The sequence below is a fragment of the Catharus ustulatus genome, chromosome 2, assembly GCF_009819885.2.
Source record: "Catharus ustulatus isolate bCatUst1 chromosome 2, bCatUst1.pri.v2, whole genome shotgun sequence".
Lineage (NCBI taxonomy): Eukaryota > Metazoa > Chordata > Aves > Passeriformes > Turdidae > Catharus > Catharus ustulatus.
This window is the reverse complement of record NC_046222.1, coordinates 17,965,976-17,993,283: the sequence shown is the minus strand read 5'-3', so window position 1 is coordinate 17,993,283 and position 27,308 is coordinate 17,965,976. Positions and strand designations below refer to the sequence as shown.

The window sequence follows — 27,308 nt, the reverse complement described above, 5'->3', positions numbered from 1 at the left end:
TTTCCGGGGCCCCGCGTTTTGAGAGCTTCCAGCTCACACGGGAGGCTGTGCAAGGGCTGGTTTTCCCTCGGGCCAGGCACGCTGCCAGGCCGATGCCATCCCGCCAGGCTCCGGATTCCTTGGCAGGGATTTCCTTCCCCCCGCCCGCGGCCGCTCCGGCGCCTCCCGCCGGGACCAGGAGCAGCACCTGGACAGAGGCCGCATGTTGTGGCGCCGCAGCGCCTCCTCCTCGTAGCTCAGCAGCTTTAGCTTGTCCAGCAGGTCCTCCATGAGCACGAACATGTGAAAAGCCGCGCCGGGGCCGCGCTCCGCCGGCCCTTCCTCGGCCCGATCCCGCTCCCCGCGCCGGCCCGCAGCGCCTTCGTCGGCCAATTCTATTGCTGACCACAGGGACGGGGGCGGAACCGGGGCGGGGCGATCTCGGGATATTTTTCACCGTGGGGAGTTGTTTGTTTATTTTATACTTTACTCTCTCGCAGACGGATTTCAGAATACCACGCTCTGGGCAGCTGAGATGCGGAAAAGTGAGTCTGGGCAGCCGAGAGCTGTGGCATTAACCACGGGGACCCTCTGGTAGCGCCGTGGGTCGGGCTGGGGAGGGGAAGGCAGCGGGTGGGAAAGCTCCGTCTCCATGAGGGAAAGCTCCGTGTCCGGGTGGGATTGTACTTGGCCCTGGTGCGGCTCCTCGAGGGCTGTGTCCAGCTCTGGACACCTCACCGCCACACAGACAGGCCGGAGGTGCTGAGAAGGGCAGTTCCCATGAGGAGCTCCTGAGGAAAGACTGTGAAAAACACGTTTCATTGTCCTGGTAAGTTTTAAAAGCTTTAATAAAAGGACAATATGAGACAGACATAAAGCAAACTGTTTAAGCTCCGGATGCTTGGCAAGCTGCCAAGATCACACTTTGCTTTGGGAACGCCCCTTTAAATACACATCACATTACATCAACCTGTTGCACATTCATAGTCCCTCACGTATAGTGAAATTTCTGGGAACTGTTTAGCGTGGCCACTCCTCGGGTTCGCCTTTTTAGGGCGTGCGTGTTTCGTGGTTTCTGGTTTTAATCATCTTCTTACCATCTTTTAATTAGGGTGGTGGTCCCGGCGTTTTACAGCCAGTGAGAGTTGATAATTGTCGTGTCAGCTGCAGGGCCCCATCACACATTCACGGGCTGTTATCTCAACTAGGTGGGTAGTTTAAGCATACTATCTCTAAAAAACTTATGTCTATCTTTTGCTATTCAAAGAAAAGAAAAGCACCTATATTCCTACAGAAAAGCTATTTTAAGATTATACATATAGCATTTATCCCAATAGTTGTGAAAAACCAATAATATGTCATGCACTTATAACAACACCCCTCATCTTTCTTTTTATATCATTTGGCTTTGAGCAATATTCCCTTTATATTTACTAATTGTTCTTTTACCAAATCTTGGGCCTTACTGTCAATGATATATGTGAAACAGATCCATTTTTCTCCTTCTGGACATTTGCTTTCCAATTGGTTGGGGATTTTTTTTGTTTTGTTCAGAGGTACTTAATTTGGATGGGTCATAACAATGGCTGTTGACATGGATATGTGCAATAAGGAAAGAATCTCGGTGTCTTTCCGTGTACAGCTTCCGGTAGCATCTGTAACATGGCCTTGCCGACCTCCCGACAGGGAAAAGGCAGAAACTGAGTGACAGAAAAAGGAACAATAGAGGTCTGGTATGGCTTATACCTCCACCTCCCACGCCTATGGGGTTGCTGCCCACAGCAGGTGTTATGATCTTCTCGGTGGCAGATACAGAGGCCAATCCGGTCTTGCCCTCTAATTCCTTGTTACTTGCTGTTTTTGACACTCCTCAGCTGTATATTCCTACTATATCCTCAGCTCAGGTATTCCCACTCAACAGGCATTAGTAACTCCCATCCACAAAATAAAGTTATTATTTCAGTGGTTCTTAGTTTTTATCTGGGCAGGGACAAGATTTGGTATTCAGAACTTCCTATAATGAGACTGTTAATTGTATGTATTACAACATCAGTTTTTCTACAATTTAGACCTTTACACTTAATCCAGTGAATATGTCCATTATTTAGAATGAGTCAGACAGGATATACTGTGTGGCATTGATGGAAGTTGGTATTTGATTCCTCCCAATTTGTTACCAACTGGTCCTCTATTAAGAGTCAGTTTGGTGTCACCAGGTTCAGATGTTATAGTCCACTCCTTAGGTTTCTCCATGGGTCCTTTGATTCTGCTGGCATGGATCCATCCGCGTTCGCCGGTCCAGATACCAGCTTCAATTTTCAGCAGTACCTGAAAAAGACCTTCCCATTCAAAGCCAAAAATATCCCAGCTTTCCTCTACTAATTGGCATGCCCAGAAAGCATCTTTGAGGTCCACCACACTAAACCACTGATGCTGGGGTGGGACTTTACTCAGAGAGGTATAAGGGTTGGGTACCACAGGATAATGGGTCTGAGTTCTCTTGTTAATCTCCTGTAAATCTTGTACAAATCTATATTTCCCATCAGGCTTTTTTTTACTGGCAGAATAGGGATTTTATGAGGAGACATACAAGGTTCTATTGTCCCATCTTTCATTAGTCCCTCTGTCACCGGCATTAAGCCTTCTTGCCCTTCTAAGGACGTAGGGTACTGACGTACACGTATGGGACATTCTTCTCTCTCTGTTTTGACCCTTATGGGGTCAATATCCGCCCCCCCCCCCCTCAATTTCCTTCTTCTGATATCCCCCCTATTCCTACCTTTACCTGTAAATCCCTCCCTAGTATGTTGCTGCCTGCCCCAGGAACCAATAAGACATATCTCTGCCAAATTTTTGTTTCCCTCTCAATTATTACATCTTTAATGATAGACACTGTGATTTTTTTTTTCCTGTTACTTGTGCAGTGTCTTTTCTTATACTGCAGCTTTTTGGTGTTTCTAATAGGCAGGTTCTTTCTGCCCCTGAGTGAACCAGAAATTCTAATTCCTTCCCTGGGGACCCAATTTGAAAGTTATCACAGGCTCTAGATGGTTTGGTGCTTCCCATTTAAGAGAAGCGGCGTCTTGGGCAGCCGAGGCAATCATTGCTAAGGGAGCAGTGACAGGGACAGGCGAGCCAGGGTCCTCCGAGGATGGGGAGGGGGTGTAGGGGGGCACTGCTGCCGGAACCGCCGACGGGGCGGAGCTTTCCAGCAGAAACCAGACCGGGGCACGGGCGGCCGCGTGGTTTGGAGCGGCGGTGTCCAGCGCGGATGGAGCAGCCGGGACGGGGACAGCCAGGAATGGGGCAGCTGGGGCGGCTGTGGGATAGGCAGGCGGGAGTGGAGCCGCTGGCGCTGCTGTGTGGTGGCTGGGGCGGGGGCCAGAGCAGGAGGAGCGGCCGGCGCTGCCGGGGGACCCAGCGGGGCCGGGGCGAACGGGAATTCCAGGGCTGGAGCAAGGAGGTACTCCGGGGAACGGTGCGGGAGCAGGCGGGAGCATATCTACAGGGTCCCCGTTTCTTTCTTTCCTTTTTTTTTCCTTTTCCCAGATATTTTGTAATCTACTCCCGGTGGCTCTTTTTCCCTTACCCAGCATGCAGCATATTCTCCTTCTTCCGGGTTAACCGCTTCTTTTGAATTTACAAATTTGTTTAAAGCCTGGCGATTCTAAGCTTCAAAAGAGGCATATCTGGGCCAATGAACATGGTCAGATCTTATTTCTGTTTTTGCCCATTCTATACAAAACTGTATCATCTTTACTTTTTCTTTTTCTCTTGTGCAAGGGTCAGCCTCCCAGTTAGCTAACATAACTACCAGAGGGCTATCTTCAGATGTCTCTGCTGGCATTCTTTTACCTTTTTTTTTCACTGAGCCTCTTTTACAACTTTTTTGTCCCATTTTTCAGGATTTTATCTATTCACCCCTGGCTAAAGTTTGTACTGAATATGAAAATTCTCAGCTAAGTAGTTGTAGCTGTGTATTTTGGAGCAGGGTTATGGGGCACAGCTAGAAGGTGGGAGGCAGTGTGCACTGGCCATGCAGCCCCCAAAGGCGTCACAGAGGTACCACTGGAACCATGTTACTCTCAGAGCATCACTGCCAATGAAAGGTGGCTGTCAATGAAATATGGCACATCCCTCACTAAGGGAAATACAGTCTGGATTGCAGTTTGTGAAATTCAGGCATCAAGCACAATATATTGGGTTGATCAAGTTGGATGTGATAGGCAAATAAGCAAAAATACAATAAAGAATCATGTACTCAACTTGCCAATGCAATGGGTAAAGATTGTACATACTTGCAATTGTTGCTGACTTGGCAAAAAATTATCATAAATGTTCATTTTACTATTGCATCTAGTTCTGGCTCAGATTTAATGTTTTGGTGCCTCTGTTATTATTATTTTTGTTTTGTTTTATTCTGGGTTTTTTTTTCTCTTAAAAGAATATAAAACAGGCTTTTGAAAAGAAATATTACTCAAAGATGGTTGGGATTTAAGATTCACATCCACCACAAACACATTCTCACACACCAGTCAAAATTATTCATAACACTAAAAAGTCTGGCTAGCAAGCCTGCTAACCCCATGTCCTGTGTTAGTTAGAAATGGTCCCTATTGCTGCCTTTTGGGGAGGAATAAAAGGACTAGGGAAAATCCTTTACAGTCCTTTCAAGTTACTTGATTCATGAGGCAATTTCTCCACTGTATTTTAGGACAGTCAGACTGCATTCTTCCTTCACTCAGGTCATAGTTACAGTAAGGTAATTCTTTTTTTGTTATGAATGAGAGGTTCCAGTTCATTGCTGTCTGACAAAACAGAAGATATGGTGAGAGAGGCTCCTCCTCCTTTGCATTTCTACCCTAGATTTCCGTGCACATGTTCTTGAAAGTGGAAAAAGTGTGAAAAGTTCTATATATCTGCAGTCTTTGCAAATGCAGTCAAATTTCCCAATGCAGAAAGTCAAATGTTGCAGCAATCAGAAAAATATTTTAAGAAGTCAAGAAAATTTGGCTTGACAAGGTCCATGGTTTTGCAAATTTTGCTTGACCAGTTTTCCTTGGTGTGCTGTTCAGGAATGATGAAGATTAATATTCCCTAGCCCTGCAACAACACTGAGTGTAAACACTTGCTATGTATTAAAATTAAAGTATCAGTGTGCAAGGGGCTACAAGATAACGAGAGGGCCTCCACCATTATGTAATGCATAGGATCATACAACAAATGACTTTTAAGGCCAAAAATCTGAACCAAGTCTGTTGCAAAATAAAACCAAGCTGTAGAAAGAAAATTATATGATATTGGCATGTCTTTGATCTACATTTTAACAGGTTTCCTCCCATTCTTTTATTTTGCCAGTTTGACATGGATCTATAAACACATAAAGAAATGAAAGGACAGAACACACCAGCTGTTATCATCAGTTTATTGCTCATCAGTGCTGCACTTTGGGGTAGGTTTTCATTATTAGAAAATTAATAAAGAAGACCATTATTGCTAATTTATATTAAGGAGAGTTAATGAATTCAAACAGTTGTTTATTAATGGTAAAGAATCGATTTTGGGTAATGTAAAACACTTGTCAAGCAAAAGACTGTTTGTCAGGAGGCTGCATGGATGACTGTGGTCACTGGGCACGTTGAGCCCCCAGACTGTAACCTGCCAATGTTTCTGCCCCACAGCTCTGTAGGCAGTGCTTTTCAGCTCAGTCTGAGATGGTTTGTAGCGAATTGGCTGACTTTGCATTGAGAAGACTAAGGAAAAGCCATTTGGATTGTTCTACCAGATGAGCTGGAGAGGGCATCAGAATGTCTGAGAAGGCAGCTGCCCCTGGGCACTCACTGCCTGTCTAACAGGTTGTCTGAACTTGGCCAAGAATGTCGACATGATGATGCTAAGTCAATGCAGTCAGGTTTAAAAAGATTAATTTTAAATGACTCTTGTATGCCAGAGTTAAGGCCTAAGTTAAATGTTGGCAGAAATGAGATGCTCCCACTTGTGTGAATTTGTGGACTGCAGGCCTTAATTATCTCAAGGGGCTGGCACAGAGCTTCCTGATGCTGTCTGTGGTGGCAAAGCTGTTTCCACAAGGTCTGTCCTTGCCATCACTTGTAGCACCATGTCTTTTTTTCCTGTGATGGTACAGCTGCTTGGCACTGTGTGAGGGTGGTTGGTAACGTGGGGCATTGCAGCCTGGCACTGTGAATGTTTGTACGTGTAGGAAGCTGCAGCTCAAAAGGCTTTTAAAGTCCAAGGTGGAAAAGATGTGGTTCAAGATGTGGAAACACATTTGAAACTCAGGGGTTACTGTGGCAGTGTGCTAATTTGAATATGTAGGTGCTTACTTGGGATCCCTACATGAACTGATGAGAAATTCAAAGAGCAGAGCTCTGTGTTAAAATGCTAATTAAACTGACTGGACACCCTTGCTGTCCCAAGAGACTCATGTGACAGAAAAGCCGTGAAAGAGATGATGACACACCTGCAAGAGCATTTTTTTGTCAGGGATACAGAAGGGCAGAAATGTACTTGAAGACTGGATTAAATTTATTTATTTGTACTTCTGGACTTTAGGTTTTACAGAAGAGATAGAAGTAACAGGACTGTTTTCCAAGGATTGCATCCTCCCTTGTAGTTTCCCTCCTGGGAGTGATGAAGTAATTCACTGGAGCAAAGAGAATAAAAAAGTGCACACTTACTACCGACAGAAGGATCAGCTGGAAGAACAAGATCCACATTACAGAGGCAGAACACACCTTTTCCATGAGAACATCCCTAGTGGAAATGCCTCCTTGAAACTCAGTAACCTGAGCATGACTGATGAAGGCCCTTACACCTGCTACGTGGGAACAGCTCAATATCCAACAGAAGTGAAAGTGCTGCTACATGTGCTAGGTCAGTAAGGCATCAAAACCCCTTGGTTTGCACCACTGGAAATGGGAGGGCACCAACAGATTTCCTTGTGATGCTTCTCCCGTGGAATCATAATCCTGCAATCCAGCAGAGTGCCTTTTGGGACTGATTGTATTCTAAAGCAATTTTTCTTCTCTGCTGTGTAATGTGGATTGGAAAATTTTATTGCAGCACTTATTTTCTTAACCTACAGCTGCCTGATTTTTGAGGGGTAATTTCATGGTACAGATAATGTGGTTTCTTAGAATAATATAAATCTTGGCATTGCTTTCTTCTGAAATCGAACATTGATTGTTTTGTTCTCATCTATATTTATTCTTCTCAATGGTATTTCAAAAGAGCAATCACTTCAAGTAGAAAACTACTTTGTAAGTAGTAGGATTTTTTTTTTTTTTCATCTACAGCTCCTTCTTCTTATGCACTGGAATACCAAAAGACAAACACAGAAAGAAGACTGAAGTGCTTTGCCTTTCTCACTTATCCAGCACCAAACATATCTTGGGAACAAGGCAATGTATCCATCCAAGAGACAGATAGGGAGGAAACCAGGAATGGAGATCTCTATTCTGTCAGAAGTGACAAGGACATTGTAAGCACAACAGATACTTACTGGTGTCATATTGATTTCCATCATGGCGTGTGGACTGCTGAATGGAGGATGATGCAAGGTAGGAATGAAATCTCTTCCTGCATTGCTGCTGAATTTCACAGCTGGCTTCAGAGTCAAACTAAAGACAGTCTTTCTGCAGTGGGGCAACATGGCTATGGACAGTGCAAAAGGATGTGCCTTTCTCTTTGAGATGCATTTGTTAGGATTACAAGGCAGCATTACAAGTTTACTTCCAAAAAGTAGGAATGAGAGGGAGTAGCTCACCCTTCTGTAAGTTACCTTTACTATTAACATCTTTTCTATATCAGTTTCACATTTTGAGAGGTGCCTAATAAACCAGCTTTACCCTCTGTCAATAAAAGGATTTTGCTTACTGGACAGAATACATGGAAACCTTAGAGAATTATGTGGGTTCTGTGAGGGAGGTGAAAGTTTGCCTGCTGCTTTAGCTATGCATGATCTTCACTCTGTCCATTTTCCATCTTTTATTGGTGATGTTTCATCCTTTCATTGTACTTCTCTTTACATGCATCCTTAAGTACCGGTCTAAGTGTTGGTTCTCATTTTCTTAGATAAGGAATAGTAGGACTATGAACTTTTAACTCTGCTTTGTCTTCCTCCTGAATTTCATTGGAAATTCAATTCAAGTAAATATCTGGTGCTTTTCAACCTCTCCTGTTTCTTAGGAAATATTTTTAATTGAAGGGAGAGCAATGCAAGAGCAGTTCCCTTGTGAGATGTGCATGGATGCTTCCATCACCCTGCTTACCCCCTAAAGTGTACCCAGACACTCTCAGTTCCTTACCCACTGCATAAGCTCCAGAACAAGAGTGCAGTTTTTAATTTACATGCAATAGCTTACAATATGGAAGGTTTCAAGTATGGCATCAGAGTAGCTAACAAGTGCACTGTGTCTGTTTTGTTATCTATGCCTCTGATCCCCAAAAGAAAAAGGTACATTTCATTACATCATTTTTTGCATTTCCCTGCATCCATCTACCCCCTCAGTAGAATATTTTGGAAAAAAACTGCTTTCTTTTTGTTTGTATAATAACAGCATGGAGTACAATTTTGGTTTTTTTTGTTTCCATGATTTTCAGCCCCACACTCCTGTTCATTAAACCCTCCCCCCAGAAATCAAGTGTAGTTATACTGTGTCAAAATAATCCATTATCTTCCTCTCCAGCTGACTGCCAGCCACCACTGCTGTCAAATCAATAGTTGTGGTGTGATGCTAATTTCTCTTATATTAATATTTTATATATTAGGTGTTAATTCCACTTGCCTGCCTTCTTCTTTCCTTTCCCAGTTTTTTAAAGCTATTCATTAATTGTTAAATGTTCAATATAGACAAGTAAAGTACTGAAATCCACCATAGCTGAAAGTTATTTCTAATTGCATATGAAGTTTTTATTCTTTTGGTTAAATTATGTTGTGTTTTATCCTTTTGCTTCAGATGTGCTGGTATGTGATCACTGTTGCATTTTCTCTCTGCTCCTACATATGGAATTTCCTGCTGTTTTACACACTAACCTAGACTAGACTGAATCACTTCTTTTAATGAGCCCCTCAATTAGAGGAAAAATAGTCAAATAGTAAAAAGAAGATTTTTATAAATATTATCAATAACAATTAGATTTTTTATTGTGAGATATGTTTGTTTTTAAAATCTTCATATGCTTCTAGAAACATAATGTGATATTTGAATATGATATCAAAATAGTGAAATATGTTTCTGTATTTGTTCATGGTTAGTATCAAGTCTTACAAAAAAATCAGAAAATGTCTAAGTAACCTTCACAGTATTTTCCAGAAAAGGTGCAGAGAGTTCTTTATGTGTTTCAGACCACCTGCAAGAAGTGGAAGGAGGTCACACCGTAATTCCCTGTGAACATGGCAATGACATTGCAAGCACTGATGGTTTCAGTGTGGTCTGGACATTACACAGAAATGCAGTGACCTCAGTCCTGGCCTCCTTCAATGGCACAGCTCACTCTCACCAGCCTCGGGTCCAGATTGACAAAACTGACTTTTCACTGAGGCTGGATCATCTTACTGCAGATGACAGTGGAGAATATCTGTGCAATATTTCAACACCTCACGGCACAAAACTGATTGTGAGCACTTTGCACATCGGTGAGTTGCTGCTCCTTCCATTTCAGAAGATAAGGAACAGTTAGGACAGTGTACAGACAAAAAGCCAGAAATTTATAAAATACTGAGAAAAACCATCTTGGTGTGATTGGTACAGTTGGGTGGAAGAGATACATATTTTATTGTCTTGGCTCAGGGAGAACAAAAGTTACCTGAGATGGGTTTATTTAAAGATTAGAAGTTTATTTTTTTCAGTCAGCCGCTTATTGTGGCAAAGGTTACCAAGTCAGTGTCTGCCTTCAGTTGCTACCAACTGCTCTCATAGCTGAGGACACAGCAGGGCTCTCAGAATTCTGTCCTAAATGCGGCTGATAGCATACATAGCTCTAAATGTAGCAGTGAGATGATGGGAAGCCCAAAGTGCGTGGTATAAGTTTGGCTGGAGAAGGAAGCTTGTTGAGAGCACACAGTTGATCTTTTGAAAGCTTTAATTCTACACAGCAGGCCTTTTTTAGCCTTGGGGATGTATATGTGTAAATGCATGCCTATTTTTTTATGAGCTATAGTAAATTCCCAGCTGTGAAATCTTAGTTACAGTTATTTCATTGTCAGTAGCACATACAACAGTAGCACACAGGCATTTCACACAGTTAAAAACAATCACCTAAAAGATTGAGAATTAATATAAGGAACCTCTTCTGAAGAAAGAACTTGAAGCAATCCACTAAGACATGAAAAATAGAGGCAATATAACAGAAAAGGGGGTAGATTTCAGCACAACCTGGAAACAGATAAGCACCTGGAGACTGTAGAGAATGGGCTAGACCATTGGATAGCAGTCATGGCCTAGCAACTGCTGAGCCATAAGAAGGGTTTCCATGGGCCACTGGAAAGATGGCTTTTGAGGGGAAAAAGAGATTACAGTAATTTCATGACCACAAGGCGCACCGGACTATAAGGTGCACCCCCCGGGAGTCGGCAAAATTCGCAACTTTGTAGATCAGATAAGGCGCACCGGACTATAAGGCGCACCCCCCGGGAGTCGGCAAAATTCGCAACTTTGTAGATCAGATAAGGCGCACCGGACTATAAGGCGCACCTTTTTTTTTTTGCAGTGAGGCTCCGCCCCCAACTCCCCCCGCGCGGTTGCTGGACGAGGCCCCGCCTCAACCCGGCAGCCATGGGCCCCCGGGACTGCCTTCACCCAGCAGGGTCGGTTCCGCGGGCCCCTGGGCCCGCCTCCACCCGGCTACCGTGGCACTGCCGGCTCCCCCCACGGCTCACAGCTCACACTTCCGGTTTGGCAAATTTTGCAACTTTGTACATCAGATAAGGTGCACCGGACTATAAGGCACACTTCCAGGTTTGAGGGAAAATTTTAGTCAAAAGGGTGCGCCTTATAGTTGTGAAATTAATGTAATTTACAGTCATCTCTCCTGCATAAGGAAAGGCTGCAGCTTAAAGATCCTCTTCTAGAGGAACTGGCATGATGTAAACATAGGTCTGACTGTGGTTAGAGTCAAGCTAAGGCAATGACTAGATTAAATGCTCTGTCTTAGCAGTTCTTATTGTTTAGCAGTTTTCCAGACATCCATAGGAAGTTTCCAGAGGAATGTAGAATTGTTCAAATTCTATGGACAAGACACAGCAGGGGAAACAAAGCCTGGTAGGGTTTGAGGTAGAAGAACCATACAGTTCTTCTGACAGTTTGGTGCTGTGCAGAGATTTCTTCTAGGTGGGCTTTGATCTCCTGTGGAGTCCATGGTTATCACTTATCTCAGGATTTCTTGTGTCCACCTGGATTGCACAGTTGCACTATGAAGCTGGGCAGTGTTTCATCGTTTTCAATTACAGTTGCCAAGATTTTGCATCAGGAATCATGACATTTATGATCCAGGCTGGAGAGCATATGCAGAGCTGCTCTACTGTAAATCAGCAGTGCTGTTTTTGGCACTGAGCACCAAACCTGGAGACAGAGTTTAGCACAGTGGGCAGTTGGGACTTGTATTAAGAAGTTGTCAAATCCTGTCCCATGAGCACACATGGAATTTGCTATCTGCACAATTCAGTAAAATACAGTAATTTCACAATTATAAGCCACACCATTTTGACTAAAATTTTGGTCCGAACCCAAAGTGTGGCTTATAATCAGGTGTGGCTTATATATGCACAAAGAATTAAAAGCTGCTGTTTTAGTTTGGAGGACAGGTGTCTGCTGAGAAAGGCAGGAACTTCTCTTTGAAATGGAGAATGTAAACCCCCTCCCTCCAAATTATTGTAATTTTAAAATCAAGAGGCTTTCAGGCAAAGATATGGGATTCAGGAATAACAGTTCTTTACTAGGAAAATTAAAATAGAAATACAGTACTACAAAGAAACAAACTCCAAACCCTGACAAAGTCAGAGTACAACCTGACACCCCGTCAGGCAGGGTGTTGGTAGCAGTCCCATTAAATGGTGGTTGCATCTTCCTGCAGTGACAGATGTGGCTCAGCTGGAGCAGTGCTCCTGCAGAAGGTGCAGTTTCCCTCCAGAGGTCCAGTGGTGATGTGGAGAAATCCAGTTTTCCTCTGGAGTCCAGTGGAGAAAGGGGCAATCTTAGTGTCCCAAAAATTCTGTTTTTATCTTGGTAAGAAATATTGGGCTCTTCGCCCTGGCTGGAGCAACTTCCAATGGGATGAAGTAATTTTATCAGTCCCACAGTGGGATTCAATGGGCCATTAGCAGAAAATGACTGGCTGGAGGAAGGATGGGTTGTGAAAAGATAAAGAACAATGCCCTGCCTGGTTTCAATGGATGGCCCATTAGCAGAATATCTGCCATTGGGATAAGGATCACTGCCCCATCTCAACAGATGGTGATAGAATAGATACCTTTTATCACACTCTGTGTTGTAACCCGACAGTTGCCTACACCGAAATGTGCGGCTTATAATCAGGTGCAGCTTATAATCGTGAAATTACTGTAATCTGCTTTTGGCTATTCACACTTAAGTCAGTAAAGTATCACTTCAAAATCTTACACTATGAACCAAGTAACCTGAACATTGTTGTCCTTGTCTCAGTTTCCTTTTAATGTTTCTTTCTCCCTAAATCATAACTTCTCGATTATAAATAAGAAAAAAAACATGACTTTGATATATGTATTGAATAATAGTGAAGATTTGTGATATAAAGCACTTCTGTTTTGTATTTGTATTTTTCAAGAAAATTCAGGTAACACCTGGATGATAATTGGGCCAGTATTGACAGCAGTGGCAGCAGTGGCAGCAGTGGCTGTGGCACTTTGCTATCTCAAGGTATGTACAATCATTAGAGTAATTATTTTTAAGGTACTGTTGATACCAAGCCCCTCAAGATTTGAATGAGGGTTTGAGCCAAACTTTGCAACTTTAAAAAATTAGTGTAGTCAGTAGCTGTATCTAGAGAGTTATGATTAAACAACTGCACTGTTAGCATTGTTTGCTAGGCTGATCTTTGGTTTTAAGAAAAAGGAAGATAATCCCAATGTGAACGGGCTCTCTGGACAAGGGCCACCAGGAGTTAAGTCAAGAGAGCTGAGCAGTTATTGGGGGAAGGTAATTCTAGCAGTGGGAGATTGAAACCCATTGATCACCTCCTCAAAATAGACCCCCAATTCAAACTGAAGGGAAGTACCTAAATCCCGACCTTGAATGTTTGACTAAAACAGAAATTTGATTTTCATGGGTTAAAGCATACAAAAAAGACTGAAAATGTAGGTATATACATTTCAGCATAAATAAATTGTCCTTGTTTTTGTTGTTTTCTTAGTGTGAAGGTCTCTGTGGTGCATTTCTGCTATAGTATTTTGGTTGTAAAAATGTCAACAAGGCTTTGATCAGATGCTCTTCTGTGCCTTACAAAAGGATGAAAGAGTTGGTCACCCCTCACAAATATTTTCCAACAACTTGCTTAAAAAAAGATTGAACTGCTGAATTTTTTCACTTCTCTTTAAGACCAAAAAGAATCCAAAACAAAATGTGAAGTTCCTCAAACAGTGCTCATACCTGGTCTTCATTAGGGTCCAAATTACAGTTTAATTGTATCCAATGTCCAAGCTTGTCAAAACCTCTGTTTGAAAAGTGATACTGAATTGCTTTGTGTAGGAGATCCTTAGAACCATATGGTCCCTGACCTCATCTCTCTGCACACCTCTCCTCTTTACTGGAGTGCAGCATCTTCAAGTGGATGCATTTTATTCTTGTGTGTTTGTAATAGGTTGGCTCTGTCTTAGAATATTTTGTCTCTTTCCTCTGCAATTGAAGTGAGTATCCGTAAAAATCCAAACTTCAGTTCTTAGTCCATCCTTCTGTGCCTGACCCTGTCCATGGAGAGATTTACAGTAATTTCTTGATCATAAGGCGCACCTGACTGTCAGGCGCATCCTCGTGGAGTCGGCAAAAGTCGCAACTTTGTAGATATTATAAGGCACACCGGACTATAAGGTGCACTTTATTTTTGCAGCGAGGCTCCGCCCCCAGCTCACCCCTCACAGGTGCTGGACGAGGCCCCGCCTCAACCCAGCAGCCATTGGCCCCCAGGCCTGCCTGTACCCGGCGGGACCCACCTCCTCTCCGTGCCGCCTCACCGGGGCCAGGCTGTGGCCACCACCCCTCCATGCCCCATCCATGGTGCTGGGGGGTGCCTCTGGAGGGGCGGCTCCGCCTTCACGGGGCCGGGGCGTGCCCACCGCTGCTCCGTCCCGCCTCCACCTGGCAGCCATGGCCCTGCTGGCTCCCCCTGCGGCTCGCAGCTCTCATTTCCGGGTAGGCAAATTTCTGAACTTTGTCCATCAGATAAGGCGCACCGGACTATAAGGCGCACTTCCAGGTTTGGGAGAAAATTTTAGTCAAAAGGGTGCGTCTTATAGTTGTGAAATTACTGTACTTTCAGACTCCCTGTGTATGAAGGTTTTGTCTCGCTCTGGGTTTGGTAAGCTTCAGGTGACATTTTATGGTGTGTACAATGAGGCACAGCAAAAACCCATGACAGAGAAAGCAAGCTCTGAAATGATAATGCCTCAGTGTTTTTTCATTTTTCTTCCTACATGGAGATTCACTTAGATGCCGCTTATTAAAGAGTTGTAACATGCTTTAGAGATGGCAATGCACTTTGAGATGCAGTTGTCTAAACAATTTAAGCGAGATCAAGTTATCCTGGGACCTGTTAGGCAGTGGAACAGTTTACAGGTTAACTCAGCTCTGGTGATATTGCTGGAGGACAAGATGGAAAACAGGAATGTTTCTGCACCAATGTGTGGATACTTATTTTATTCAGATAATGCTAAAATGGGAAATGCTGATTTATCTTTATAGTGAGTGTGTCTTGTTCTGTTCCCACTAGGAGATTAATTCTGCACATCACTAGTTCTTACAAGTATTTTTATTTTGCCTAGAAAAATGGAAGAGAGGTGTGTGCACTAACAAGGGGCGGCACTCTCCCGGGTGCCCCAGAGCCCGAGTTGATCCAAATGCAAAGAAAACGAGAGGCGCCTTACTCGACAACTGACATCCTGCTTCCCAACCAACAACCAACATAAAGGCAGAGCAGAAGGAAGGGTGAGGAACGTAGGCTGGGTAAGGGGTTTGAAGGAACAGAAGTGAGGGTGGGGTTTAGGGTCAGGAAGCAATGATAACAGAGTTGGGGTTTACACAACAGGAACCAAGGAGGGATACAAGGGGATGAGAATGGGCCACATGGGCCAATAGGGCATCCTGGTTAAGGGGATCTCCAAAGGGATTGTCCAAACAGGGGGTTGGCACAAGGGAGGATTGACATCCGGAGGGATGAGGAACTGGGAATGTTTGGGAACAAAGGGTAGTGCTAGGACAGGATTGACAGGTGGGGTACAGCCATTAACATGGGGGAAAAAAGGACAAACCCTTAACATAAAAACACACCACAACAGAGAGAAGTCTCATGAACGCCTTAATATATGGGAAGAAAATTGCTCTCTGCACAGAGACTGGTGATGAGAAGAAGAAAGAGTTCCTCCATCTTGAGTTACACTAAGAGCCTCATGGAAATGTGATTTTCTGAGCAACAGTAATGGACTAATGGAGAGGAAGAAAACTCATTGGACACTTGTATGTGAGAAGTCATGTAGCCAGGCATCTCACCCCCACATGAGCTTATCTCTTCCTTGTTTAGTGGTGAGTTAACTCAAACCAGACAAAGCTGTCTTGTAGTGAGTTATTTTGGCAGCAGGGGATTACCATTGGTCTGGCATCTCCCAGCTGATAATTAGCATCTTCCTGTGGAAGTGAGATCTTGTGGAAGCTAAGATTTAATTAGCACGTGCAATTTGATAACCAAGGTGCCTTGGCAAGAGCAAAGAGAGCTTTCAAGATTGCAAGAAGATTGGATCAAGACTGGTGTCAGGAAAGAAGATTGAACTAAGTGGAAATGGGAAGTTTGTCTGTGTGATGTGTAACTCAACGAATGAAGTAAAAAATTCTGATCACGGATCAGTAGTCCCCCTCTCTCTCCATCATTGGTAAGATCTGGAAAGAGAAACTGGATTTCTGACTGGGAGGCAGCTGCCTTTACAAACTATATAAGTTATCTCAAACTTTCACAAAGCAGACCTCTGCAGATTTTCCTGGAAACTGGAATTTGTGCTTAGAACGCCTGCTTTGCGTTTGCACTTGTCTGGGGGCTGAGTATTTCTTTTGCTAGTTTTATATACTTTTGATATCATGTACTGTTTTATGTAATTTATTTATAGTCTGTCTTCTGTGTTGTAACTTTGATTAAGACCTTTAATGTGTTACCTCCTGTCAATTCAATAAATAACTCATTTTATTAATAGACCTGATCTGCCATCCTTAGAACTTGTGGGCCAGAGTGATTTCTTAAATTTAAGAATTTGCCAATAATCTGAGATTAAGGCAGTGCTTGTTTGAAGCTCCCATTTGTCCTGTTACAAGTCAACATGCAAAACTGGATTTCCTAAAGGGACAAAGATGTTTCCAGGGAAGAAGAAAACCTTACATTTTGAGAGATATTTTTTCAGGATGAGAGAAAGAGAGCTTACTGGTTTTCATTTCATTTAGTATTTTTCTTTACAGCAAAGATCATGTCTGCTGTCGACAGCGGTGAGTCTGAGCCCAGCAGAGTGTGCTGGGCTGGGCACTGGTGGGGAGAGCAGAGAAGTGTCAGAGTGGGAACAGCTGTGGGGACCAAAACAGTGGCAGACTGAGGTGTGGGAAGCTGAACTGCAGCCAAGCACAGCCTAGCACAGCAGTCTGGAAAATGGGCAGTGTGACAGGAGGATCCAGCTTGCAGGGGCAGCTCTGAGAGCACATTTGAAATCACCGCGTTGGGGTCGTCGCACTCCTGCGGCTGCTCGAAGGGATGTCCCGCTTTGCTGATCAGCCAAGCGGCGAGCGTGCAGAACGTGAAGAACTGCTCACCGGGGTTGGTGGGCAGTGCAAAGTAGTGCCTGTTCAAAAAGGGGACACATGGTACATAGTGTGAGCTTGTGCAGCTCTTACACCTTTACAGGGCAGCATAGGCTACAGAGCACTTTCTTTACCCGGTTTTCTCACTGAGCAACCCCTCTGAATGAAATTCAGGATGCCTGGTTTCACACAGAATGAGAGCAGAGCAAGTGTGCTACACCCAGCTGGCTTATTTCCAGCTTTGAGTAAGTTTTTTATTCAACACCAGGCTTGGCTGCCAAGTTGCCAAAATCACCTCCCCTTCACACTTTCCTCAAGAGATGCAAAAGGATTCCTACATCTGAAAATTCAGCTCAGATCAGGAGCATGTTTTGAAGTGATCCCCACCTGTGCTTACATACTCTGTGCTTTCAATGACAACTGGATCTGATTGGACCACACCAAATTGAAATATGTGGACCTAACAAGAATTGAACCAATGGTTCAAGAGCAGGCTAAAAGCAAGTAAACTTACTTGAGCCTCCTTCTCAAAAAGGGAGTAACCTGGACTCCCTTACCACACTGTTGCTGACAAAAAGCTTCATTCTATAACCCTTCACTTTCCACCCTGCTGTGCAGCCTGGCTGGACTTGACAGACAGGTTTAAAAGTTATTTGGGCAGTTGGATACTGGGAGCACACTGGTCCTGTTTCTCAGGCTTCCTGTGCACCACCATAATTTTAAATAAAGAAATAAAAAGCATGACATATGAAACAAATATGTACTGGATACAAACCTCCAGCCCAAGCAACAAAGGGTCCAAGACCCTCTTTGTAAAGGGTTAGAGGGACAAAAACTATACACACCCCACGAACAGCTATTCTGAATTCCAGACATTTGGAGTTATTTAATATAACTCAGAATTTAGGCAGAGCTATTTTCTGCGGAATAAGTGGAATTATTTCTTGCACAGCCACCCTGGCATGGAGATCTCCAGTACCTGCCGGGGCCAGGGATGCTCAAGGGACCATTTTGGCATCTCAGCCTTTCTGGGGCCCCGGGTTTTGAGAGCTTCCAGCTCACACGGGAGGCTGTGCAAGGGCTGGTTTTCCCTCGGGCCAGGCACGCTGCCAGGCCGATGCCATCCCGCCAGGCTCGGGATTCCTTGGCAGGGATTTCCTTCTTCCCGCCCGCGGCCGCTCCGGCGCCTCCCGCCAGGGCCAGGAGCAGCACCTGGACAGAGGCTGCATGTTGTGGCGGCGCAGCGCCTCCTCCTCGTAGCTCAGCAGCTTTAGCTTGTCCAGCAGGTCCTCCATGAGCACGAACATGTGAAAAGCCGCGCCGGGGCCGCGCTCCGCCGGCCCTTCCTCGGCCCGATCCCGCTCCCCGCCCACAGCGCCTTCTTCGGCCAATCCTATTGCTGACCACAGGGACGGGGGCGGAACCGGGGCGGGCTCGGTCCCACACTTTGACTGCGGGTCAGAGTTTTCACGTTTAGGTGTTCGTCAAGTTGTGCCCTTTCCATCGTTGCCGGAGACGGACTGCAGAACACCTCGCTCCGTGCAGCTCACGGGCAGAGATACGGAAAAGTGAGTCTGGGCAGCCGAGAGCTGTGGCATTAACCACGGGGACCCGCTGGAAGCGCCGTGGGGCGGGCTGGGGAGGGGAAGGCAGCGGCTGGGAAAGCTCCGTCTCCATGAGGGAAAGCTCCGTGTCCGGGTGGGATTGTGCTTGGCCCTGGTGCGGCTCCTTGAGGGCTGTGTCCAGCTCTGAACACCTCACCGCCACACAGACAGGCCGGAGGTGCTGACAAGGGCAGTTCCCATGAGGAGCCCCTAAGGAAAGACTTTACCCCTTTACCACTTTTTAGAGCTCAAAGAAAGTTGTAGCAGGTCGGGGTCGGTCTGTTCTCCCAGTTAACTCATAACAGGGCTAGAGGACATAGGCTCAAGCTGTGCCAGGTGACATTTAGACTGCGATCCATAAGGAATTTCCTCACTGAAGGGGTGTTCAAGTATTGCAATGAGCTGCCCTGGGGCATCACCATCCCTGAAAATATTCAGCAAACGACTGGACGTGTTACTATTTGATGCCGTGGTGCAACTGAGAAATTCTTTCATGCAAAGGTTGAACTCGATCGTCTCAGAGGTCTCTTCCAATGAAATGATTCCATGGATGGAAGGCACACCTCATCTCTGTAGTTCTAGCACCAGCCAAATGTAACTGAGGGGAGACAGCCCTTCTTGCCACTTCTTCCTGCATTTTGTTTGTCTTCCCGAAAATACTTGAGTAATTCTGCTGGGAAGCAGATGGCACACACAAGTCTTGAATTGCCCAGGAGAGAATAAGTCACTGTTAAAATATTGTTAGAAGATAATTACCTAAGCTAGCCCTAGGCACCTACTTCTTGTTTTGGGTGACCAACTTTTTGGGAAGAGTCTCATGGTTATTTTTGTCTTGCATTCTTGTTCTGCTGAGCCCGCAGAGTTCTCCGCTCGCTCCCCGTGCCAGGTTCCTGCGCTCTGTCCCGTTCGAGAATTGCGGCTGTCGTTTGTGAGCGGCATCCGGAGTGCTTTAAACCCTGTATTTAAATCGTATTCCTCACTCAATTCCTCTCTTACAGCCTGCAGGAGTTTTGGGCTTGCCAGGAAAGGCAATGATTGACAGAAAAGGTTTTTAAGCCCGAAGAAAGGAACGCAAAAGGTGTGAAATCTTGGCGTGGGCTGGATCGTAGATGTCACTGTAGAAACAGCTGCTTCTCTTCATGGGACTGCACGAAGTTGCCTGTTAGTTCTTGAGCCCTGTGCTGTGCGGGTGGAGGGCTCAGAGTACAGCTGGAGTGGGGTAAAGATCAACAGGGAGAGAGATTGTGCAAACTTTCTTCCCCTGGGAGCATTTCTCAACAACTGAAGAATGAAGTTAGCATTTAGGTTGGAAGGATTTTATTGTGGGGAGGCAAACAATTATTTCTGTGTTTTACCACAGGAAATCCTCTGACGAATCAGTGAGGAAATTCTGGAAAGCTGGTATCATTGTGGCAGGTAGGAGATTTTAGCATGATGTGATTAACATGTGTTTTTGAGAATTTCATATATTTGTTTTTCTTGTTTGCTTGTTGGTAAAAAATAAAATCTGGTATTTGCCAGTTCTCAAAAGTGTGTGTATGCTTGAAATGTGTTGTTAAGTTGCATTGAAAAGGAATTACAGTAATTTCACAAATACAAGCCGCACCATTTTGACTAAAATTTTGCTCCCACACCGGAAATGCAGCTTATACTCAGGAGCGGCCAATATGTGAATAATTTTGTGACATTTCCAACCTCAGAAGTTCCAACCAGGGTGCTGAGCCGAGCACCTGCTAGTAAAAGCCGGCATTTCGCGATTGTTACAAATTGTTACTCTATTGGACCGCAGGTGCAGCCTGGCTCCCTGCAGGCAGCACAGGGGGCGGGGAGAGAGGTGGGAGAGCTCCCTCCTTACCTCCTCTACCAGAGCCCGGGGGAGAGATGGGGGGGGCCCCGTGCTGCCTTCCCCGCGGCTCTGGGGGAAGGCGGGGACCCCATCCCACCATCGCTGTGGCTCGGGGAGGTGGCAGGGGCCCCGTGCCGCCATTGCCATGTCTTGGGGGGAAAGCGGGGGGCTCCGTCCCCACCCGCCTCCGCCGCCGCGGGAGCTGTGAGGGCTCCGTCCCTGCCTGCCACCACGGGGCAGTGCCAGGTGAGGGCGAGCGAGCCCAGAGGCAGCAGCTGGCCCCGAGAGGCCCCGTCAAGCGGCAGCACCGGGCTGGGCCACCTGGCCCCATCAGCAGCCCCGAGCGTGCCAAGCCTGCACAGCCCGAACCGTGCCAGTAAACCCCGCCCCTGCCGCGGTTCTGTTACTATTTGGCAACTTTGTTGCACGCGGGTCCTCGCTGCGAACAAGAGAGCGGCTTATACGCGGGTGCGGCTTATTTATGGACAAAAACAAAATGTTTGCCAGCACCGGGCGATAAGGCTTATACTCAGTGCGGCTTGTATTCCTGAATTTACTGTAATCAGAATCCTTTCTATGATAAATTTCATTTGAAAGGAGGATATTTCAATGTGCATATCTGCTCTCAAAGAGGTCACAGAGGAAAGTACATGGAGCAGCCTCCAATCCTGATAGCTGTTTGCTGCAGGACTGCTCTTATCAGTTTTCAGTTTGAATGTAGAACTCAAAGATAAGGAAATACTTTGATTCAGTTTGGTCACTGACTCATAAGTGACCAAACTTGACCAAACAAGAAAAAGAAAGTATGTGTTCTTTTTCTGTAGTGGCCAAAGCAACTGCAGCATTCCCCTACCATTATTTGAGCTGTGCAGTGTCTTTGAGGGTGCATTTCAGCCCCTTGCCTTGCTCCAAGAAACCCTGGCTGAGCTGCTTTCCAGTTGAGCTTGTGGTGATTCAGTATGAAATAATTCTCCTGAAAACTAGAGCATCAGTAACTAACATGACTACAGTGATCTTAATTCTAGTTGTGCACTGTCTGTATATATAATTCCATATTGATATTTTTCTATAAATCCTTAGGGCATGATTCTTTGTTGTGCCACTTATGTCTGTGACAAAGAGGAAAAGCATAAGTTTGTTCAGTACTTTGCAGTGTGACTCTATTTATCAGCATACACACACTTTAATCCTGCAAGACCCCAGAACTTTTGCAAATTTTACTTGACCAGTTTTCCTTGGTGTACTGTTCAGGAATGATGAAGATTAATATTCCCTAGCCCTGCAACAACAGTGAGAGTAAATACTTGCTATGTATTAAAATTAAAATATCAATGTGCAAGGAGCTACAACATATAATGAGAGGGTCTCCGCCCTTGTGTAATGCATAGGATCATATAATAAATGAGTTTATGGCCAAAAATCTGAACCAAGTCTGTTGCAAACAAAAAAACAAACTGTAGAAAGGAAATTGTATGATATGGGCATGGCTTTGATCTGCATTTAAACAGATTTCCTCCCGTTCTTTTATTTTACCAGTTTGACATGGATCTACAAACCCATAAAGAAATGAAAGGACAGAACACACCAGCTGTTATCATCGGTTTATTGCTCATCAGTGCTGCACTTTGGGGTAGGTTTTCATTATTATGAAAAAAAAATAAAAACACAATTATTGCTAATTTTTATTAAGGAGAGTTAATGAATTCAAACACCTGTTTATTAATGCTAAAGAATCGATTTTGTGTAATGTAAAACACTTGTGAAGCAAGAGACTGTTTGTCAGGAGGCTGCATGGATGGCTGTGGCCACTGGGCACGTTGAGCCCCCAGACTGTAACCTGCCAATGTTTCTGCCCCACAGCTCTGTAGGCAGTGCTTTTCAGTTCAGACTGAGATGGTTTGTAGCGAATTGGCTGACTTTGCATTGAGAAGACTAAGGAAAAGCCATTTGGATTGTTCTGCCAGATGAGCTGGAGGGGGCATCAGAATGTCTGAGAAGGCAGCTGCCCCTGGGCACTCACTGCCTGTCTAACAGGTTGTCTGAACTTGGCCAAGGAGGTCCATTTGCCAATGTTAAGTGATTGCAGTCAGTTTTTTAAGAGATTGCAGTAATTTCAAGATTAAAAGTCGCACCATTTTGACTAAAATTTTGGTCCGAACCCAAAGTCCGGCTTATAATCAGGTGCAGCTTATATATGGACAAAGAACAAAAAGTTGCTGTTTTATTTGGAGGACAGGTGTCTGCTGAGAAAGGTAGGAGCTTCTCTTTTATATGGAGAATATAAACCCCCTCCCTCCAAAGTATTATAATTTTGAAATCAAGGGGCTTTCAGGCAAATATATGGGAATTAGGAATAACAGTTCTTTACTAGGAAAATTCAAAAAGAAATACAGTACTACAAAGAAAGAAACCCCAAACCTTGACAAACTCAGAGTACAACCTGCCACAGGCAGGTTGGTAGCAGTCCCATTAAATGGTGGTTGCAGTCCTGTTGCAGTGATAGATATGATTCAGTTGGAGCAGTGCTCCTGCAGAAGGTGCAGTTTCCCTCTAGAGGTCCAGTGGTGATGTGGAGAAATCCAGTTTTCCTCTGGAGTCTAGTGGAGAAAGGGGCAATCTTAGTGTCCCAAAAATTCTGTTTTTATCTTGGTAAGAAATATTGAGCTCTTCCCCCTAGCTGGAGCAACTTCCAATGGGATGCAGTAATTTTTTCAGTCACACAGTGGGACTCAATGGCCATTAGCAGAAAATGACTTGCTGGAGGAAGGATGGGTTGTGAAAAAGATAAAGAACAATGCCCCGCCTGGTTTCAATGGATGGCCCATTAGCAGAATATCTCCTGCAGAGATAAGGATCACTGCCCCCACCCTCAACAGATGGTGATAGAATAGATACCTTTTATCACACTCTGTATTGTAACATGCGGCTTATAGTCACATGTGGTTTATAAGCTGGAAATTACTGTAATTTAAAGTGACTCTTGTATGCCAGAGTTAAGGCCTAAGTTAAATGTTGGCAGAAATGAGATGCTACCAATTGTGTGAATTTGTGGAATGCACGCATTAATTATCTCAAGGGGCTGGCACAGAGCTTCCTGATGCTGTCTGTGGTGGCAAAGCTGTTTCCACAAGGTCTGTCCTTGCCATCACTTGCAGCACCATGTCTTTTTTTCCCGTGATGGTACAACTGCTTGGCACTATGTGAGGGTGGTTGGTAACATGGGGCATTGCAGCCTGGCACTGTGAATGTTTGAACATGTAGAGAACTGCAGCTCAAAAGGCTTTTAAAGTCCAAGGTGGAAAAGATGTGGTTCAAGGTGTGGAAACACATTTGAAGCTCAAGGGTTAAGGTAGCAGAATGGTACAGTAGTTTCACGAATACAAGCCGCACGGATTATAAGCCGCACTTCCGGTGCCTCGACAATGTTGCTGTCTTTGTCAATAGATAAGCCGCACCCTGAATATTAGCCGCACTTTCGTTCGTAGCGAGAATCCGTGCGCAGCTTTCACAAATTGGCCAATTAGTAACAGGATCGCGGCATAGCGGGTTTTACTGGCTCGGGGCGGGGCCAGGCAGGCTCGGCCCGCTCATGGTTGCCGAAGGGGCCGGGTGGCCCAGCTCGGTGCCACGGCTCGGCGGGGCTGGCCGGGTGGTGCTGCCGCTGCCGCCGGGCTCACTGTCCCCCCTGTCCCGTCAGCACAGCCCCACTGCCACGTTTGCCCACCCTGCCGGCGGGGCGTCCGCCGCCACCGGGCTCGCTGGCCGCCCCGCGCCGCGTTTACTCGCCCGGCCAGCGGGGCTGCCTCCGCCGCCGCTGCCAGGCATGCCGGTCACCCCGCGCCGTGCTTGCTCGCCCGGCCGGCAGGGCTGCCGCCACTGCCGGGCTCGCTGGCCACCCTCTCCCATCAGCACCGCCCCACTGCCGCGTTTGCTCGCCCTGCCAGCGGGGTTGCCGCCGCTGCCAGGCTCACCCTGGCCGCCCCGCGCTGCGTTTGCTCGCCCTGCCGGTGGGGCGGCCACTGCCAGGCTCGCCGGCCACCCCCTCCCGTCTACACCGCCGCCGCGTTTCCTCGCCCTGGCCGGCACTGCAGGCCCCTGCACCGCCGGGATCCCCCACGCTGCTGGCCCCGATTCTGCTGGGCTTCCCCCGCTGCCAGGCAGCCCCACCCGCCAGCCTTCCTGCTTCTGCCATGCTCCCCTGCACTGCTAGCCCCAGTTCTCCCGGGCTCCCCCGCCCTGCTGGCCCGGGCTCTGCCGCCCCCCCTGCCCCGCCCTGCTGGCTCAGGCTCAGCCGCCCGCCCCCCACACTTCTGGCCCCGCCTCTGCCAGGCTTTCCCACCTCTGCCGGGGCTGGCCGGGCTCCAGCTTGGCTTGGGGCTGCCGCGGGCTCTCACTTCCGTGTTGGCAGCTTTTAGAATTTTGTTCATGTATTAGCCGCCCCCGAATATTGGCTGCACTTCCGGGTTTCCACCAAAATTTTGGTCAAATTGGTGCGGCTTGTATTCGTGAAATTACTGTAATTTGAATATGTAGGTGCTTACTTGAGATCTCTACATGAACTGATGAGAGATTCAAAGAGCAGGGCTCTGTGTTAAAATGCTAATTAAACTGAAAGGACGCCCTTGCTCTCCCAAGAGACTCATGTGACAGAAAAGCCATGAAAGAGATGACGGCACACCTGCAAGAGCCTTTTTTTGTCAGGGATAAAGAAGGGGAGAAATGTACTTGTAGACTGGATTAAATTTATTTATTTGTACTTCTGGACTTTTAGGTTTTACAGAACAGATAGAAGTAACAGGACTGTTTTCCAAGGATTGCATTCTCCCTTGTCCTTTCCAACCTGGGCGTGATTTAGTAATTCAGTGGAGCAAAGAGAACAAAAAAGTGCACAGTTACTACTATCAGAAGGATCAACTGGAAGAACAAGATCCACATTACAGAGGCAGAACACACCTTTTCTATGAGAACATCCGTAATGGAAATGCCTCCTTGAAACTCAGTAACCTGAGCATGACTGATGAGGGCTCTTACAGCTGCTACGTGGGAACAACACAACATCACACAGAAGTGGAAGTGCTGCTACATGTGCAAGGTCAGTAAGGCATCAAAAATCTTTGGTTTGCACCACTGCAAATGAGATGGGGCCAACAGATTTCCTTGTGATGCTTCTCCTGTGGAAGCAAAATCCTCCAATCCAGCAGAGCATCTTTTGGGACTGATGGTGTTACATGGCAATCTTTCTTCTGTACTGTGTGACGTGGAGTGGAAAATTTTAGTGCAGCACGTATTTGCATAACCTACAACACCCTGATTTCTAAAGGGACACGTGGTACACATAATGTGGTTTCTTGGAACAATGTAAATCTTGGCATTGTAAATAGCTGTGCTTTCTTCTGAATTTGTTCTCATCTATATTTATTCTCCTCAATGGTATTTCAAAAGAGTGATCACTTCAAGTAGAAAACTATTTTGTAAGTAGTAGGATTTTTTTTGTCATCTACAGGTCCTTCTTCTTATGCACTGGAATACCAAAAGACAAACACAGAAAGGAGACTGAAGTGCTTTGCCTTTCTCACTTATCCAGCACCAAACATATCTTGGGTACAAGGTAATGTATCCATCCAAGAGACACATAGGGAGGAAACCAGGAATGGAGATCTCTATTCTGTCAGAAGTGACAAGGACATTATAAACACAACAGATACTTACTGCTGTCATATTCATTTCCATCATGGCATGTGGACTGCTGAATGGAGGATGATGCAAGGTAGGAATGAAATCTCTTCCTGCATTGCTGCTGAATTTCACAGCTGGCTTCAGAGTCAAACTGAACACAGTCTTTCTGCAGTGGGGCAACATGGCTATGGACAGTGCAAAAGGATGTACCTTTCTCTTTGAGATGCATTTGTTAGGATTACAAGGCAGGATTACAAGTTACTTCCAAGAAGTAGGAATGAGAGGGAGTAGCTCACCCTTCTGTAAGTTACCTTTACTCTTAACATCTTTTCTAGATCAGTTTCACATTTTGAGAGGTGCCTGATAAACCAGCTTTACTCTTTGTCAATAAAAGGATTTTGCTTATAGGACAAAATACACAGAAACCTTAGAGAATTATGTGGGTTCTGTGAGGGAGGTGAAAGTTTGCCTGCTGCTTTAGCTGTGTAAGATCTTCACTGTCCATTTTCCATCTTTTGCCAGACTTTTATTGGTACTGCTTGATCCTTTCATTGTACTTCACATGCATGCTTAAGCCAGTCTAAGCTTTGGGGTGCATGGGAATGGATGGGAGTAAACATTTTGCATTTTAGTGAACAGCAGCTCATTTTCTTAGCTAAGGAAAAGCAGGACCATGAAATATCAACTCTGCTTTTTCTTCCTCCCGAATTTCATTGGAAATTCAATTCAAGTAAATATCTGGTGCATTTCGACCTCTCCTGTTTCTTAGGAAATATTTTTAATTGAAGGAAGAGCAATGCAAGAGCAGTTCCCTTGTGAGATGTGCATGGATGCTTCCATCACCCTGCTTACCCCCTAAAGTGTACCCAGACACTCTCAGTTCCTTGCCCACTGCATAAGCTCCAGAACAAGAGTGCAATTTTTAATTTATATGGAATAGCTTACAATATGGAAGGTTTGAAGTAGGGCATCAGAGTAGCTAACAATTGCATTGTGTCTGTTTTGTTATCTATGCCTCTGATCCCCAAAAGAAAAAGGTACGTTTTGTTACATCAATTTTTCATTTCCCTGCATCCATCTCCCCCCTTAGTAGAATATTTTGAAAACAAACTGCTTTCCTTTTGTTTGTATAATAACAGCATGGGGTACAAATTTTGGTTTATT

The 27,308-nt window shown here is 45.4% G+C and overlaps 1 protein-coding gene across 7 annotated transcripts in view; it reads left to right on the top strand.

Moving 5' to 3' along the window:
- The first annotated feature begins 411 nt into the window (after positions 1-411).
- The window catches only part of HHLA2 (HERV-H LTR-associating 2), a 66,463-nt gene continuing 39,566 nt past the window's right edge, over positions 412-27,308 (top strand). For 2 of the 7 annotated variants that reach the window (XM_033053240.1, XM_033053236.1), the window contains exons 1-8: positions 412-524; positions 1,091-1,187; positions 5,338-5,431; positions 6,553-6,873; positions 7,296-7,559; positions 9,347-9,637; positions 12,802-12,893; positions 15,011-15,173. In XM_033053240.1, the coding sequence (XP_032909131.1) occupies positions 5,368-5,431; positions 6,553-6,873; positions 7,296-7,559; positions 9,347-9,637; positions 12,802-12,893; positions 15,011-15,154 (1,176 nt within the window). In that variant the 5' untranslated portion in view covers positions 412-524; positions 1,091-1,187; positions 5,338-5,367 and the 3' untranslated portion in view covers positions 15,155-15,173. Of the gene's footprint in view, positions 525-1,090; positions 1,188-5,335; positions 5,432-6,552; positions 6,874-7,295; positions 7,560-9,346; positions 9,638-12,801; positions 12,894-15,010; positions 15,174-15,523; positions 16,520-27,308 lie in introns of those variants that run through there. The other 5 variants (XM_033053238.2, XM_033053239.1, XM_033053242.1 and 2 more) reach the window with 5 other exon arrangements.